Here is a 17,549-nt window from a genome sequence, read left to right as displayed (position 1 = left end):
TTGAGCGCAGAAACGGGTACATACGCGATAATAAGGTAATTTCGACTTAACGATTCAAGAACTAACACCAGAGACATGAAAAGAACAGAACAGAAATCATTCAAAAGTTCCAACGTATAAAAAGATAATAAGGAAAAAATAAGTAGCGAATAATGAACAGGGTATAAGTCACGCGCAGAAACTGGTACATACGCGCTAACAGGTTTAATTTCACTCAAATAACTAGAACTATCACCAGAGACAAGAAAATAAAATTAAAAAAAGCATTAAAAGGTGCAACGTATAAGATGCAAATAAGGAACGAATAAGTAGCGAATAAATAGCGAGGTATCAGTCGAACGCAAAAACGGGTACATACGTGATAATACGATAATTTCACCTCTACCAACCAAAAACTAACACAAGAGACAAGAATATAAAATAAAAGTAAGCATTAAAAAGGTTCAACGTATAAAAATCGAATAAGGAACAAATAAGTAGCGAATAAGTAACAGGGTATCAGTCCAGCGCGGAAAAGGATTTACCCGCGCTTAAAGGGTAATTTCACCTCTTCGAACCAAGAACTAACACCAGAAACACAAAAATAAAGCAGTAAAAAGGTGTAACGTATAAAAAGCGAATACATAACAGGGTATCAGTCGAGTGCAAAAAACGGGTACCTACGCGCTAAAAGAGTAATTTTACCTCTACAAACCAAAAACTTTTACCAGACAATAAAGCATAAAAAGGGAGAAACATATTAAAATCGTACAAGGAACGAATAAGTTTCAGGAATAAGTAACGATTTGTTAACGAATAAGGAATAAGGAATAAGTAACGAATAAAGATCAGGAACAAGTAACGATTTGGTAACGAATAAGGAATAAGGATTACGTAACGAATAGGCACCGAATAAGGAATAAGGAATAAGTAACGAATAGATAACGAAAAGGAATGAGGAATAGGTAACGAATAAGGAATAAAGAATAAGTAACGAATAAGGAATAAGGAATGAGTAACCAACTTTGCGACCCTGTATTTTTTTTTTTTATTTTCTAACCATGACAAGAATAATAGAATGGAACTGTGTTTGTTATGGTGTTATTATTTGTATATTCTAACCATGTTGGTTTGTCTTTTAGATCAAAACTGTGTATAAACAAAATAAATCCTGTGCATATAGTTGCTTTAAACATAAAATCATATAAATGAATTTTTTATCTTAACTTTTACATACATATAGTAAATAAAAATGAAATATGACCGTACTATAAATCAAGATCTTATAAGACCAAACAGTAAACACACATAAAAATATAATATATTTCATTTGTCCTTCTCTTATCCATACAGTTGTATATGTGATATTTGATAAAGTTGAAAACATATAAAGAACGGATGTGATATTTATTAGGGCAAGCAAAACTATATTCATATAAAGAACGGATGTGCTATTTACTATGACAGGCAAAGCTATATTCATATAAAGAACGGATGTGCTATTTAATATAGCAGGCAAAGCTATATTCATATAAAGAACGGATGTGATATTTACTATGGCAGGCAAAGCTATATTCCTGCATGAAGTGAACAAAACCATAAATGATTATTATTTAAATACAGAGACGGCACTGACATGATCTTATCATGATAACAGTCAATAGGAAAAATTAAAAAAAAAAGGTAACATTTATCATTTTTCATATTTTTCTTCTTTTGATTCCCTTAGGTATAGTTCTAGGAAATAATATTGTTACGTTTGAGCATCAAAGAAAATGTAATATTCGGCTTGAAAACATGTTGCTAAGGTATGACAATTTTATTCTGATAAGATGTGGATGTTTGCTTATCAACATATTGGTACGAATATAACACTTTTGTATCATAGGAATCTTGAGGTTTGGCTTACCTTGTCATTATTTCAGACTCTTTGTGTTATCGCATGTTATACTTCACTAGCTTGAGAACAGCATGAAACAAAATTTGAAATCTGCGAAACATTGCTCGGTCGTTTGAAGGGACAGGTCAACGAGTCACCTTTTATTGGGATAGCCTCCCTTATGGAAGGATCCTAGATTTTCATTCAAAGAATAACAAAGTTGCAGTTCGACGTCGTAAATATATTTACTTAATATAATTTATGACAAGAAATACAGTTAGATTTAATCTACATTGAAAAAGTAAATTTCTCAAAACATGACATAAACACAAAATATTGCAATTGGTAAAGCATTTCAAATGTCAAATATGTTCCAAACAATTTCATCACTTTAAGTGGGTATGTCATTTGGCGTATGGCACTGATTTTCCCATAGCCATTTGTTTAAATCTATAGTTTTTGGCTTTTGTTTTTTAACATTTAAATGATAACATATATCACAAAGTCCCGCTTTTAACTTTCCATATATATCCACATATTTGTCTTTTTCTTTCAAATATGAAATATAACGTGTTTCATTGCGGCCTAACATCTTTAGAAACGCCGCCAGTTTCTGGGGTGACTCAAAATCTGACGTTGAAATATATGTCTTTTGTGGCAAATAATCTCCTGTATTAGGTGCACCTCGAACGATTGGAATAAAATTTCTATCAGAATTGTACATGTTTGCTATTTTTTCTGTCATATAGTCCCTGCATAATGCATTTTCAAAAGAAAGATAAAATCTGTGACTTTTACTTAAATGTGTTTTACAATCTTCTTTGAATAAACAGGGTTTCCCACATTTTCCATAAATATCAACATCAATATATTTCGATAGTTCTTTCACATAAGCTTCTCGATTTGATTGAGTTCGACAGTTGCTCACGATCCAAGCAATGTTTTTTGTTTTATTCATGTATATAGAAGGGTAATTTTTTACTGGAATGTGAAGTCGTTTCTTCAAAATTATATACGGTGAAAACCCTTCCGAGTCTTTTCGGTACGTCATTGTCCAATTAAATTTCCTCTTTAATTTATCAGTTTGAAAGCGTGTATAAGTAAGATATGGACTCTCTAAAGTAGCAAATATCCATACTTGACCATTTGGCTTTTCTGGCAATGCTGAAAATGAAGTATGATGAAAAATTACAGCTTCACTGGTGGAAAGTAGTTTTTTGTCTTCTGTTAATTTGCAGTTTCTGTAGCTACATTTATCAAAATCGAAAGATTTAGGAGTAAACCAAACAGGTGTAGCATAAAATAATATAGAAAAAGAGGTTTCTGAAACATTTGCCCCTAATGATTGTTGTTGTTTCTTGATCATATGAAAATCTGTTCTTTTCAAGTCATCCATTTGTCCATAAATTAATAGCAGCATAGGTATCCAAAAACAGAAAGCTGTTACACCTATAACAGTCCTGGCTGAAAAAATAAATAATAACACAACTATTGAAGAATTTGGCACGTGAAAAATCCTACATTTATCTACCATCACGCTGTTAATGCGTCAGTATAAAGCTATCATAATTATAAACACTTGTAATGAATACTGTACAACAAACTTATAGAAATAACGGTATTATCTCGTCTCGAATGTGACTTATAGAATAAAAATGATTACTGGGTTGGTACATAAAATAGCAACACAACGGGTGTCACCTATGGAGCAGGATCTCCTTTCCTTTCCGGAGCACATTATATGACCTCTGGGTTTTTTCGGTTCGTGTTGCTCTGTATTTCATTTTTGATATTGTGTGTTGTGTACTGTTGTTTGTATTTTCGTCATGTTTTTGCTTTATTAGTTTGAATATCACTTTTGGTATCTTTCACCTCTCTTTTAGCTAGTTCTGAAGTGTTAAAATTGTTTTTGGAAGCATTGGATAAGGAACGACTCTTTGAAGATCTGTCGGCTATCGGATATCTTTGACATGATTTCCCTATCAATAAAACTACACAATATAATACTTTATAATATAATTCTCCGCAGGGCGCAGCTTGATACGACCGCAGAGGTCGAACCCTGAACAGTTGGGGCAAGTATGGACACAACATTCAAGCTTGATACAGCTCTGAATTTGGATTGTGATTAAATATTTGACACAGCATAGGTTTCTGACACAGAATGAATGTGGTCTAAGAACTTAAAAATTTTAAATTGGACATTCACCTATTATGGTCCAATATCCATAATCTAAATACATGGTTAGAATCAGCATATCAAAGAACCCCAAGAATTCAATTTTTTATGAAATCAAACAAAGTTTAATTTTGGACCCTTTTGACCTCAATGTGGACAAAGTTGATAACGGGGCCCAAAAATCAAAAATCTAAATACATGGTTAGATTCAGCATATCAAAGAACCCCATATATTCAATTTTTGTTGAAATCAAACAAAGTTTAATTTTGGACCCCAACTTGGACCAACTTGAAAACTGGGCCCATAATCAAAAATCTAAATACATGTTTAGATTCAGCATATCAAAGAACCCTAAAAATTCAATTTTTGTTAAAATCAAACTAAGTTTAATTTTGGACCCTTTGGACCTTAATGTAGACCAATTTGAAAACGGAACCAAAAATCAAGAATCTAAATACACTGTTAGATTCGGCATATCAAAGAACCCCAATAATTCAATTTTTGATGAAATCAAACAAAGTTAAATTTTGGACCCTTTGGACCTCAATGTGGACCAATTTAAAAACGGGGCCCAAAATCCAAAAACTTAATACACGGTTAGATTCAGCATATTAAAGACCCCAAGATTTCAAGAATAAAACCCCATTGAAATTGATCAAGAAATAAGCAATTTATACGAAGTATCTTCTTTTGCACAATACTGTGCAATTGAATATTTCTTGCTATTGCCCAATACTGTACAATTGACAATTTCTTGCTATTGCGCAATATTGTGCTATTGGATATTTCTTGCTATTGCGCAATACTGTGCAATTGAAGATTTCTTGCTATTGCGCAATACTCTGCAATTGAAGATTTCATGCTATTGTGCAATACTGTGCAATTGAAAATTTCTTGCTATTGCAATATACTTATTAAATAATAATTTACACATCCTGTTTGGTGTGTATCTCCTACCATATCATTATAATATGCTTTTAAATATAAATCAGAAATAACCAACTTAAAATGGAAAATTTTAAAAGAAAAAAAAAGGAAAAAAAAGAAAAAGAAAGAAAAAAAAAATCCCCCCCCCCCCCAAATTCTTTGAACCCCCTTATGATTCATCACCCTCAAACTCAATCCCAGTCTTCCCTTTGTGGTATGGTACTTTGCATTACAATTTCAGAGAGATCCATACACTTGAACACAAGTTATTGTCTGGAAACTAGAAAAATGCTTATTTTTGGCCCCTTTTTGGCCCCCAATTCCTAAACGTTTCGGGCAATTACCCCCAAACTCAATTCCAGCTTTCCCTTTGTGATATGGAACCTTGTAGTACAATTTCAGAAATATCCAAACACTTACACACAAGTTATTGTCATGAAACTAGAAAAATGCTTGTTTTTTGCCCCTTTTTTGGCCCCTAATTCCTAAAATTTTGAGGCAATTACCCCCAAAATCAATTACAGCCTTCCCTTTGTGATATGGAACCTTGTGGTACAATGTCAGAGAGATCCATACACTTACACACAAGTTATTGTCTGGAAGTTACAAAAATGCTTATTTTTGGCCCCTTTTTGGTCCCTAATTCCTTAACTTTTGGGTAAAATTAACCCCCAAAATCTATCCCCACCTTCCTTTCGTGGTATTGAACCTTATGGTAAAATTTCATGGAGATCCATTCACTTAAACTAAAGTTAGAGTGCGAAAACCAATGTGTCTTCGGACGACGCCGGACGACGCCAGACGACGACGACGACGACGACGACGACGACGACGACGCCAACGTCATACCAATATACGACCAAAAAAATTTTAATTTTTGCGGTCGTATAAAAATGAAAAAAAAGGTTATCTAATTTATTTAGATTTGTTGCAGTCGATACAAATCACTTTTTTAAGTAATGATTCGTAGAAAAATACACAACTGGACATGCAATGAATTTATTGAAATGTTCATCTTCGGCGTGATTCTATTTATTTTGGTTTTAGAAAAAAGTATAACGAGAAGTGATTAGTTTTTCTATGGTTGATCGAGCCAGGTTATTATAAATAATGTTCTTGCAAACTTACCTAATCTGGGGTTAATAAACGAGGAAAGAATCATACTTGAGTATCTGAAAAATGTAAAGACACATTGTAAAAAACCGTTTAGGGATAAACACAAGTAACCTAACGCAAATTTACAGATCTAACATTGAGAAAAATTATATAAAACGACTAGATAATAGTCACTGATCTTTCTCACAAAGACGCTGGATCGTTAAGAAAAACAATACTGTACAGAATGAATGAATTATAGTTGCGCTGTAAAAGTGTACACAACAAAATCAATATCAAGAAAGGAAACAGTAAATACAAGTATTAATAGTTAGAATAATAGATATCCTTCATCAGTATGGTATATCTAATCAATTCTTTTTTGATTACATTAAAGCAATCTTGAGCTTAATACACATTAAAAACCGAACAAAACTTGTATAATTCTAAAATTCAAAGTGTACACATATCTAATATTTTCAGCAGAGGCTGCGTATTTATTTATTAAAAATGAAATAAACACATCAAGAGGAAAGGGGGGAGGATTATCACTGCGCAATTTGAACTAAAAATTTCATTGTTCGAATTTGGTGGCAAATTTTCTTATCCAAAGTCTTTCCCGAGTGATTATCTCCTCCCTAGACGTAGCCGTGATGTGGTTAATGATGGTAATAGTCAGTCGATTGAGATCTGCATAAGTGTGGTCAGGGGATCTCAAATGACGACTGAGTGGAAGTCTCTTTTCCTTCTTTCTAATAAGTTCATGAAGGAAGTCAGCCTCATATGACCAAAGGAACAAGTCGGCAAAAAGAAAACATGGAAAAGCACAAATGATTTCGACTGGGAATGCCCCTTGTTTTTAAAACAAAAAAACGTCCTGCAACCGTAACAAATAATTTATGTCAATCAAGAAATCAAACATCTTGATAAAGTCAGTTTGAAGGGTTTTTATGGTTGAATAGGCGTAATGTTTTACAATGTTCGATGAATTCTTCCCTAAGACAAGATACTTATATCTACCTCAGCCATTGTTGCTAAGGAAACAAGGCAGGACCAATATTGGCAATTTGTCTGTTAGTTTGAAATAGGGAAAACTTGTGTGAACGATAGAGAAGTCAAATGTTTTCATACTATTGCAAGAGGAAAGAGACTTAAATTGTATGTACTCTAACAGATCTATTGAATTGTTAAGTATACACGTCTCATTGACGCCACCCCAAGAGTAGATAATTTCACAATAACTTACAAGCCTAGTTTTGAATGCTGATCACATTGATTTTAATAATTTAGAAAAATGTTTCGTGAAGCCCTTGGTCAACATATTTGGCATGAGGGTAGGACCGGTGCTTAATAACATTTGGGTCTTTCAAAAGTCGATGTAGCATATGTTAATAAGTAAATATAACAAATAGATCAATATGATATTATCAAAATAGAAATTTCAAACAGACCGACGTACAATCCTGTAAGTCAAATATGTGCATACAAACGATTAAAATGTCATTCTACTACAAATGTAAAAAGGAAATTTATAGCAATTAGAATGTTGGATTGTTTAAAACAAAATGATAGGATTTCATGAATGATGTGATTTAAACGTTGCCACACATGAAATTCACGTTATATAACAAAGCCGTGTGATATCAACATGAAATTCGTGTGGCAAGAACATGTTTATATAAGGTAGTATTAGCTATGATAACAAAAACATATATTAACTGGTAAAGAAGCCACATGGAAACTGGGACTATATTGTCTCTGGTGCACTACCATCAAATATCATTTTGTTTCTTAGTCATCTCCCTTTGAATATGTTTTTCTTGTTCTTAATGATAGAAGTATTTTAAAACATCATTTGGTTTTAGCTAGTATCACTTTCAATTCCGGTGTACCCTCCTTTTGTATGACAACAAATAAAAAAGCTAAACTGAATGGACACCAATAGCAATTCAAATCAAAGTCAGCTTCATTTTAAGTGTATACAAAATTCGAAAAGAAGTCAAAATTTGAAATTGCAACAAATATTGTTAAACCAAATGTAGACCATTAAATACAATCCAAATAGACAAAATATATGGCAATTTTAAATCTGCAGGAGTAGTGTCCCTTGCAAGAACACCAAAGACAAATCTTAAAAGCTGTATATTGTTTTCCTTATCAAAGACAACTGTTTGAAAATATTAAAACAAATAAACACTTTTCAACATTAAATAATATTCAATATATTCATATGTTGTAAACAGTTAACATTGTGTAAGCTACTGAATAAAGGCAACAGTAGTATGCCGCTGTTCAATAGTCATAAATTGATTTAACTGAAACAAATAGCAACAATTATTATTTGAATGTTCTATCTTCTAAATGTTCTTCTCTTTAAAAAAAGATGTTCATCTGAGAAAAGAAAAAAAAAGAAAGTATTATTTTATTTTAGAATAATATTGAAAACTTTTTCAAAATCTTTTGGTTAGAAAACAGCAGCGTGATAAAATTCCCGATATCAGTTTCACAGATGCATAAATTAATCGCTTCGGGTTTGTACTTTGGTCGTTGTTTTGTCATTGAGTTTGTCAGTTTGTCATCGACTTATGAGTTTGAATATCCCTTTAGTATCTTCCTCCTCTCTCTATCATAAAATTACTGTTCCAATGTCTTAAAATTGCATGAACATGATGAAGGTTTTGACAAATTTGTTGATGTCTAAATAAAACGTCAAACAGAGACTGAACGTACATTTTGACTATGGATTGTTGGTTCATCATGTTTTGCGTCCGAAACAAACTGTCGCAGCCTCAGCAATTAGATGTTGAGGCAAGAAACTTTGTTTTTACGAAAAAAAGAAATTGTAGGCTGACAAGAAATGGGGTAAACACATAAAGGGTAGAAAGAATTTCTAAATATGTTGTTCTGATTTAGAAAGGCTATGTAAAATACCATTATTTAGGAATACTATAAATATTTTTCCAGTTTGTTGATAAAATCCACACTTAGCCCACCAAACTATAAAGTTTGACTTGTGTGCAAATATTCGTTCAATAATAAATAAATTAACTATTTGTTTTCATCTCTTCGTTGATTTTAATATACATCTTGAGGAAATTCAGGGCAAGTACACATTTTCTTCTGGATAAGTAAAATTTGTAGTTTTACTTTCCTAGGAACAAGTATTCACAACAGATATTTCCACAGCCCTGGTTAATTGCACTTGCTAAAAGATGAACATTTATATTATAACCTGTTTATTTATTGCTTATTTATTCTTTCTTTGTTTTATTTTTACTAAATATAAAAACATTTAAATATAAATAACATATAAATATAAATAATATATAAATGTATTTACTTACACGTTCAGCTATCAACATGATTAACAAAAAAAAGCTTCCTTTCAAAATGCATTAAATCGTAGAGGTGTGTAGCCTTGATCTGTTTTGCTTTGAAGCTGTAAATAAGAAACTGAACATAAAATATCGAAGACGGGCAGGTGAAGATTTTGCAGTTGTTTTAGTCGCACAATTGTATATTACATAGTAATGTGGGGCACATGCTAATGTTGTACCAGAAATCCCGTCTCGGTTTTTTTTCCATTCGCATGGCATAGGCGAGGCTAACTTTTTGACGTCTTTTATTTGTTAAGAAGATACGTCCTCAGGAAGAAAAACGCGTGAAACAAACCCCAAAGGCCAAAAAATCACCCTATAGGCAATGACCCATAAGGGGGAAAGAATTCCCCCAAGCACCACCCAGGCATGTCATAGGGGTATATTTTAACTCAAACGGATGCTAGGGTCCCTGTTACCTACCTGTATCCTTATTTATTCCTTTTTTTCGAACAAAAGCCAAAAAACAATTTGACTTAAACAAAATGGTGCAATGGTTCAAGTTCTAAAGAGGCGGCTGACACGAAAAGGACAATCAAAATTCACAAATCGAGGTGTAAGTGACTAAGCCAGGGTAAAATACAAAACAAACGACGAAAAGACAGAAAACAGTCGTACTAAGAAAACTTAAAAAACTGAGCAACAGGAACACTACTAAAACATATACGAAGGTCCAAAAAAGAGACATTTTTTTTTTCAATCATTGGAACGTTTTTGATTTCCTGTTTCAAGTGGGTGACCCACTTTGAATTTTACACACCTAATTGTGAGAGTGAGAAACTGTGTAAAACGCTTTAGGACCGTGTGGAATAGCTTCTGTTGTTCGTCTTTAAGCGATTTTGTTAAAACACGTTTAGTTTTGTTACTCCATTACGATGCTAGATTCTCCCGTTTTATATGCACCAATAGCTGGAGAACAAGATGCAATAGAGCAACACTTATAAGAAATGCATACAAACTGGCGGGATTAAAGAATTTGTGTAGACCTCATACATTTCAGATTCCCCTTTAAAGCTTGACAAATGAAATAAGAAATGGTTCATTCAAGAACATTTAAAAAAAAAAGAAAATCATTTATATTGACCAAGGATTGTCAAAAAGTATGTTTTACAGTTTTTATGAACACAATGACATTCTAGATATTCCTAATGGTTCTGAGCACCATTTCGATTGCTGTTTAATTTTCATATCGGAAGATTTTTCACAATTACCAGTTATAACTATGGATTTAAATTTGAATAAGCTGCCATTATGAATTAATGAAACTCTAAATATTCCATTATTATAATATAATTGACAATAAAATAGAGAATAGAAAATGGAAACGTGGAATGTAACAAAGAGACAACAACCCGACCAAACAGCAGAAACCAGCACAAAGCCACTAATGGTTCTTACTTGCAACGTGAAAATCCCGCACCTGCAGGCGGACTTCAGCTGGCCCCTAAACAATAATGTTTACAAGTTCAGCGAAATGGATGCCACACTATACTCCGAAATATACAAATGAACCAAAATTAAAAAAAAAAAACACAACACAAGACTAACAAAGGCTAGAAGTTTCTGACTTGGGACAAGCGCAAAAATGTTGCGGGGTTTAACATCTTTTGTGAAATCTCAACCCTCCCCTATATCTCTAGCAAATGTGGAATAAGCATCACAACAATACTGTGAAATATTATTATCATCATTTTCCTTCTAAAATAGCAAATAATGAGTTCAGAAAGCTATAGCAATATGAATGGTGTGTTAATGGTTGGTTTCACATCTTGTTCTATTCAATATCTTTGGTAATTTGAAGTAAATCGAAAGTGCTCTTTTTCAGGAAATACTCTAAAATTTCTTTATTTCTTCATTTTAATCTATGACATTTAAGGATATTATTGATTGCCCCTATGGTATGATCTCTTAATGCTTAACTCACACTACCCACAGAGCTAGTGTAAGCTATTGAGAACAGTAATCGTCCGTCAATAGTTGATTTTATAGAAATTTTCAACTTTATATAATGTATATCATAAGTGAAAACAAAGCATTATGAATACAGGTTGTAATTAGTAAATGGGTTAGCAATATAATTAATTTCCCAACTTGACATCACCACTCTACCAGATTTTGCGCATGACATACTACAGATTAATTGAAGTTTTCTTGCATAGATAAAATTGCAATCGGTAAAAGGTAAAATCCAGTAAATATATACTCTTTCGTATACACACACAAAGTACGTATATATATATGTATATGTACATAGAATACGATGCAGCAATTGTCTTTCGCTTTTATCTGTTAGTCTAACAATGTTTGCTTTAGACCATCAACTACGCCTTGCCTCAAGCATTTTCAAGCGTTTGATGTGAAGCCTGTATCAGAGTTCCTTATTAGATGTTTCTATTGTATTCATCAGATTGGTGTCAGTAAAAAGATGAGAAAAGTGTCTACGGTCTATCATAAGTCTTATTATGTCCAGTTTATTGTTGAATAACCAAAGCCAGGTTGTGGCAACAGTATTTTGTATTAATCCATCTTTGATCGGTTAAAAAAAAATTGTACTAGTTTTCGCTAAAAGTGGACAGTCTAGAAGAAAATGAGTAATATCTTCAACTGATAAACGACATAGCTGACATAATTATGTTGGACACTGATTTAATTTAGCTCTATCAAAGTTAAGGATGGATGTTCTTGATAAGATTCAGGCTTTTATAATGGCTTTGCGTGTGTCGACTTTTGTTTTGTCGTGGATATTCCAAACGGACTTATTTGTTCCAATAACGAAGTTATTTGTATTCCTTTTATTATGGGTTGTTTTTGATTCAGCATCATCCAATAGAGTGTTGTGCCAGTAGTTTTTTTAACTTCTTTTTTACCATAAATTTCAAGCTTGTTTTTAAAGATATAGTTTCTTGCAGTTGGTGGAGTGGTGCCAACCCGTATGTTGCCAAAACCTCTCTAATTGTTCACAAGAAACTGTATGGGTTGTTAAAATTAACAGACATTTGCTTATTGTCTTGTACCTTCTGATTTTTGGAAGTTGATAGGTTATTGAGGAAATATAACTGATTTTTATGTATTTCAGCTTTGATTGGGAGTCCGCCGATCATAACGTATATTGCTGCTATGGCTGTCCGCTGAGGTAATGATTGAAGATGTCTCAAGGTTTTTCCATGGAATGCTTCTAGCTGTTAAATGGTAGTGTTGTTTAGAGGAATAACTTCCAATCCGTATAGCAATCGTGGCAAAACATTGGTGTTGTAAATTATGTAAGATGTTACTGTGTCTAATCCATTGGTCCCATGCGCCCCACTTCCCATCAATGCATATAAAGCTTTGCTTTCATAATTTAAGCGATTGGCTACATTAATTTTACCTTCTTTTTTCTAACTTCTTGAAATAATTAAATGAATTGCTTCCTTGGAAACTGTTACTGTTGTATCATGCAGAGTACAGTGAGACTTTACGGTATTACCACAGGTTACAATATTTGTTTTAGATGGATAAATCTTGTAATCGTATTGTTTTGAATATCCCTCAGCAACATTATTCGATATTTGTCTCTGTTTGATTAAATGAAGAACATATCATCAGCACATGTGGGTGTTCCAACATATATGTTTCCCATGTTGTAGCCTAGAGAACTTCTTCAAATTCCAGAAGATGATCGTGAATACAGATTTTGTATAGATGGGTAGAAAAGATTTCTCCTTGTACACTTTGGAGCACGGGAAAACTTTCGCCGATGTCTCCTTGCCATCTTACCTTTGCACTCAATTTGGTGTGTAATTTTTTGATAACAAGCCTAACAAAAAGATTTCGTAATCTTATATCTTATCAAAAATAATGTCATGTTGTACAGCCCTTGGATTGTGTAAACCTCCCAAAAAAACCGTGTATGGTGTAATGGTGTATGACATATGGTGCAATGATAGAAGGTGTATGGTGCTATGGTGTATGGTGTAAGGGGAATGGTGTAATGGTATAACGTGTGATCGGGTATGGTGTGAATGAATGGTGTACGACATTTAAAACTATGCAAAATATTGATAGGAACTGATTTTTAATTTTATACATTAATTTACAATATTGTGATCAAAATTCGTTTTTTAAGATAAATAAATAATTTTGTAGTCGCACGCTTTCTTTGACATTAAATTGCATTATGGTGTAATGTGTAAGGTGTATGGTGCAAAGGTGTAACGTGTATCGTGTAATGGCTCAGGGTGTATGGTGTAATGTTGTATGGTGAATGATGTAATGGTGTATGGTGTAAGTGGGAAGTTCACACCATCAAAGGACTGTACAACATCAAATGCTGATTGGACAGCAAGAAATCCCATGTAGAATTCACAGCTTTTCCTTGTTTGATCATATTTTGATCCTGTTATTATAAAATTGTAGAAAAAAGGGTTTAGTCCTTCAGTAAAGCCAGATTGAAATTCAGTAATATTTGCCGGATTAAGTTTTGGTAAGATGCAGTATTCAAATACCTTTCCTAAGACTGGAGTATCTATTATGCCACGGTTACTATTAACAGAAGTAGGATCTTTGTCTTTTTATAATACGGGGTACACAACTTTTGAAGTTATTAGGGGTCCTAACCGTTTCCAAATTATGTTGAATAATTCAGTTTAAAAGGGTTCTATTTATTTTTTTGCAAAATTTCATGTTCTGCACTGAGTCCAAATGAGCACTTTTGTTCATGTTCAGTTCATTTATAGATTTTGTGATATTGGAGGCAGTGAAGTAGTTCATAGGTATTTCAGGGTCCTCAAAACGTTTCATTACTTCCTTTTGTAGAATTGTGCACAAATTTACATAGAGCGTATCGTATTGATTTGGTTTTGGTGCACACAGGTCTTCGTAGTAGGTTGCAAAAACTCTCCTCTGATCTTTAAGTAGAAAGAGAAATTGATCTTCATCAGTTTTTTTGGAGTTTTTTTTTTTATATCTGAAAGTTATCTCCCTCTTGTCTCTTCTTATTAGTCTATAGAACATCTGTGAACTTGTCGTGTTTATGATTTGCCTATGAATGGTGTTTCTATCAATAGCTTGTTCTATACGTTGACGTTGTCTGCCTGTTCTCTTTTCTAGTTTTAATTCAATTTGTAGAGAGTGACCTGATGGTTTACCGAGATTGGACCATTTGATATGATCTCTTATTGTTCAACTCACACTACCCAAGGAGCAGTGTAAGCTATTGGGAAACCTAACCATGCGTCAACAGTTGATTTTATAGAAATTTACAAGATGTATATCAAAAGTGAAAACAAAACATTATGAATACAGATTGTAATTAGTAAATGAGTTAGCAATATTACAAATTTCTCATACTGACATCCTCACTCTACCAGATTTCGCGCATGACATACTGATTTTACTCATTTGAAATACAAAGATTTTTATAGGGATACAATGGAAAAGTCAACCATTTATTGATTGAGGATTTAAGAATATTTCATTTTTAATATATATGTAACATTTATATATTTGAAACTAACAGATGTTCGATGTTGCATCTATCTAAACAGAAGATTGATAAATATTTGTAACATACAAGTGTGGACACAGATCAGTGTGGACAGTATGATTGGATGTTTGACAGTGTTTTATATGACAAAAGGAGTTCTATGTTTTATGTTTTCTATGTATTAACTGTGTTGCACAATGACAGCCAACATGAGCATTAGGGGTGTTGTTTATGTAATATTTAGTTTTTTATGTTCAACAGATACTAATTGCATTAATTACCAAATGATTATGATAGAATATATATGTTCCACATCTTTGATTTTGGATACATTTTGTAGCTAGGAGAGGAACACATAATAGGTTCATTTTTTTCTTAATGTGATTTTTTTTTATATGGGAGATGGTATCTGAGAAGATGTATTTGCTTACTATTTGTATGGTTCTATTTATATTACTTTGTGGGGGATTGTCAGTATCATAAGTAAAAGATTTCGGTTAAATGTGGAAATTGTTTCTCAGTTTAGAAGACATTTAATGTTTTTTAGTAATGACAATGCCTGACATGATGATTGGGGCTAGATGAGCTAGAAAGTGAATTTCTGTGTTATTTTTTATTAATTCTTTGAAAATATCTCCTCCAAAGCTGGTCAAAGCAGAAAAAAGTTTTGACCAGTATGAAAATGATATCAACAAAAGAACCTTTGTGAGCATGCTTCAAAGACTCATAACTAACTACAGAAATCATATGATAAAATGTCAAGTGGATATTATGAACATCTACTTAATATGTCTAAATATCTAAAAAGTTTTAGTATTCAATATGAAAAAGCTATTGCAAAAGTGTGTGTAAGTTTTATAACATTTGGAAGTCAGAGAACGGAAACGAAAAATTCAGCAATTTTTATGTTTATAAAGGGACATAACTCAAGAATGGTAAAAGTGTTGCCACCAAATTTCGTACTTAATCTGTATTATGTAGTAATAAGCATTGTGTATAAGTTTCATAACATTTGGTTGAGGCAAACTAAAATAAGAGAACGGAAATGAAAAATTCAGCAATTTTTCCATTTGTAAAGGGGCATAACTCTAGACCGGTAAAAGTGACGCCACCAAAATTCAAACTGGATCTGTGTTTTGTGGTAATAAGCATTGTGTATAAGTTTCATAACATTTGGTTGAGGCAAACTAAAGTTAGAGAACGGAAATGATAAATTCAGCAATTTTCTATTTGTAAAGGGGCATAACTCTAGAACGATAAAAGTGACGCCACCAAAATTCAAACTTGATCTGTGTTTTGTGGTAATAAGCATAATGTGTATAGTTTCATAACATTTGGTTGAGGCAAACTAAAGTTAGAGAACGGAAACCAATTTTGGGACGTACGTACGTACAGACGGACAAGCGTAAAACTTAATGCCCCCTCCGATACGGCTGGGCATAATAAAGTGTAACAAAAGAACCTAGCATCATATTGCTAGTAGCGCCAGTAGCATTGTTTGGTGAATTTGTGCTTCTTTATTTTAGTTTGGCTAATGGACAAAAAATGTTTGGTTCAAATCTAAATAAAATGCTTTTATCTCCCTATTACTTACATTGTTCATAGAATGGATACCACTTTGACAATTCCTTGTACATGAGAGTTGTCTGTCAAATCTTTATTTCACAAAGAATGAATTGCATAACAATGAACTGAGCTCAAAGCAAAGCACTTGAATAATACACTTAGACAATGAGCTCAATCCAGTGATATACTTTGTACTACAGGTCCATCATGAACATCCTACTGGCCAAAACCATATCTCACAAACATGCCATACTACATGGTTGGATCAGAAGTCCTGAAAAAGACATGAACTTTACTAACATATTTTAAGTATATACACCGGTTAAAACTTTCACAAATTTGTGGTAAAATTATTCAGTATCTAGCAACTATCAATCGCTTCATGCACAAATTGATATAGGTTGAGTACCCCTCTGTCAGAAATAAGAACATACCTCCACCTAATTTTAGTTAACTGATGAAGAAACATTCAAAATTATAAAATGTTATCTAATAGACTAGCTGCAATGAAATCCCAGTTTTCTTAAATGGTAGGTGGAACCTAAAACTCAAAAGATTTTAAACTATGCATTTTAAATATTGCAAATATACATGCAATAATAATTCTCAAAAATTCGCTATATTTTTCCTCATTTTGTCTTTTGTTCGAGACTGTATATTGACCTCTAGATGTCTTTCAATTACATCCAGTTTGGCGTGGGTTGATGTTTGATTGTTGTACATGTTATATATCGACGTGGGATTTGTTTATATAAATTAGGCTTGAAATAATTTTGGTTAACTGAAATCCTTTAACTTACTTCTAAATTAATGTTAATACTGAGGGAAAAAATTACATTGCTAAATAACCACTTTAAAACACATGCAAACTTTTTGAGAGGAAGGCATAATGCATGTAACATCTATTAGATCTTTTTTAAACCATTCTAAACTACTGATAAGTGATAAAGTTTGTTAACTGTTAGTTACTTACCTTCAAAAAGGGGGTTGCATTCACTTTACTACATATACATATAAATATAATCAACAATACTGAGTGCAACACATAGGATAAATAGAGGATTTTTTTGTAAGAATAGTTA

The 17,549-nt window shown here is 32.7% G+C and overlaps 1 protein-coding gene across 1 annotated transcript in view; it reads right to left on the bottom strand.

The window, feature by feature from the left end:
• Positions 1–2,084: 2,084 nt before the first annotated feature.
• The window catches only part of LOC127733894 (4-galactosyl-N-acetylglucosaminide 3-alpha-L-fucosyltransferase 9-like), a 30,586-nt gene continuing 15,121 nt past the window's right edge, over positions 2,085–17,549 (bottom strand). Inside the window, exons 3-5 of the mRNA XM_052243341.1 lie at positions 9,405–9,499; positions 6,094–6,137; positions 2,085–3,322 (exon numbers count right to left, since the gene is read on the bottom strand). Of these exons, the coding sequence (XP_052099301.1) occupies positions 2,250–3,322; positions 6,094–6,127 (1,107 nt within the window). The 5' untranslated portion in view covers positions 6,128–6,137; positions 9,405–9,499 and the 3' untranslated portion in view covers positions 2,085–2,249. The remainder of the gene's footprint in view (positions 3,323–6,093; positions 6,138–9,404; positions 9,500–17,549) is intronic.

The sequence above is a fragment of the Mytilus californianus genome, unplaced genomic scaffold, assembly GCF_021869535.1.
Source record: "Mytilus californianus isolate M0D057914Y unplaced genomic scaffold, xbMytCali1.0.p SCAF_3, whole genome shotgun sequence".
NCBI lineage: Eukaryota > Metazoa > Mollusca > Bivalvia > Mytilida > Mytilidae > Mytilus > Mytilus californianus.
Note: the sequence above shows the minus strand (reverse complement) of the source record. Positions and strands in the feature narration are given on the sequence as shown.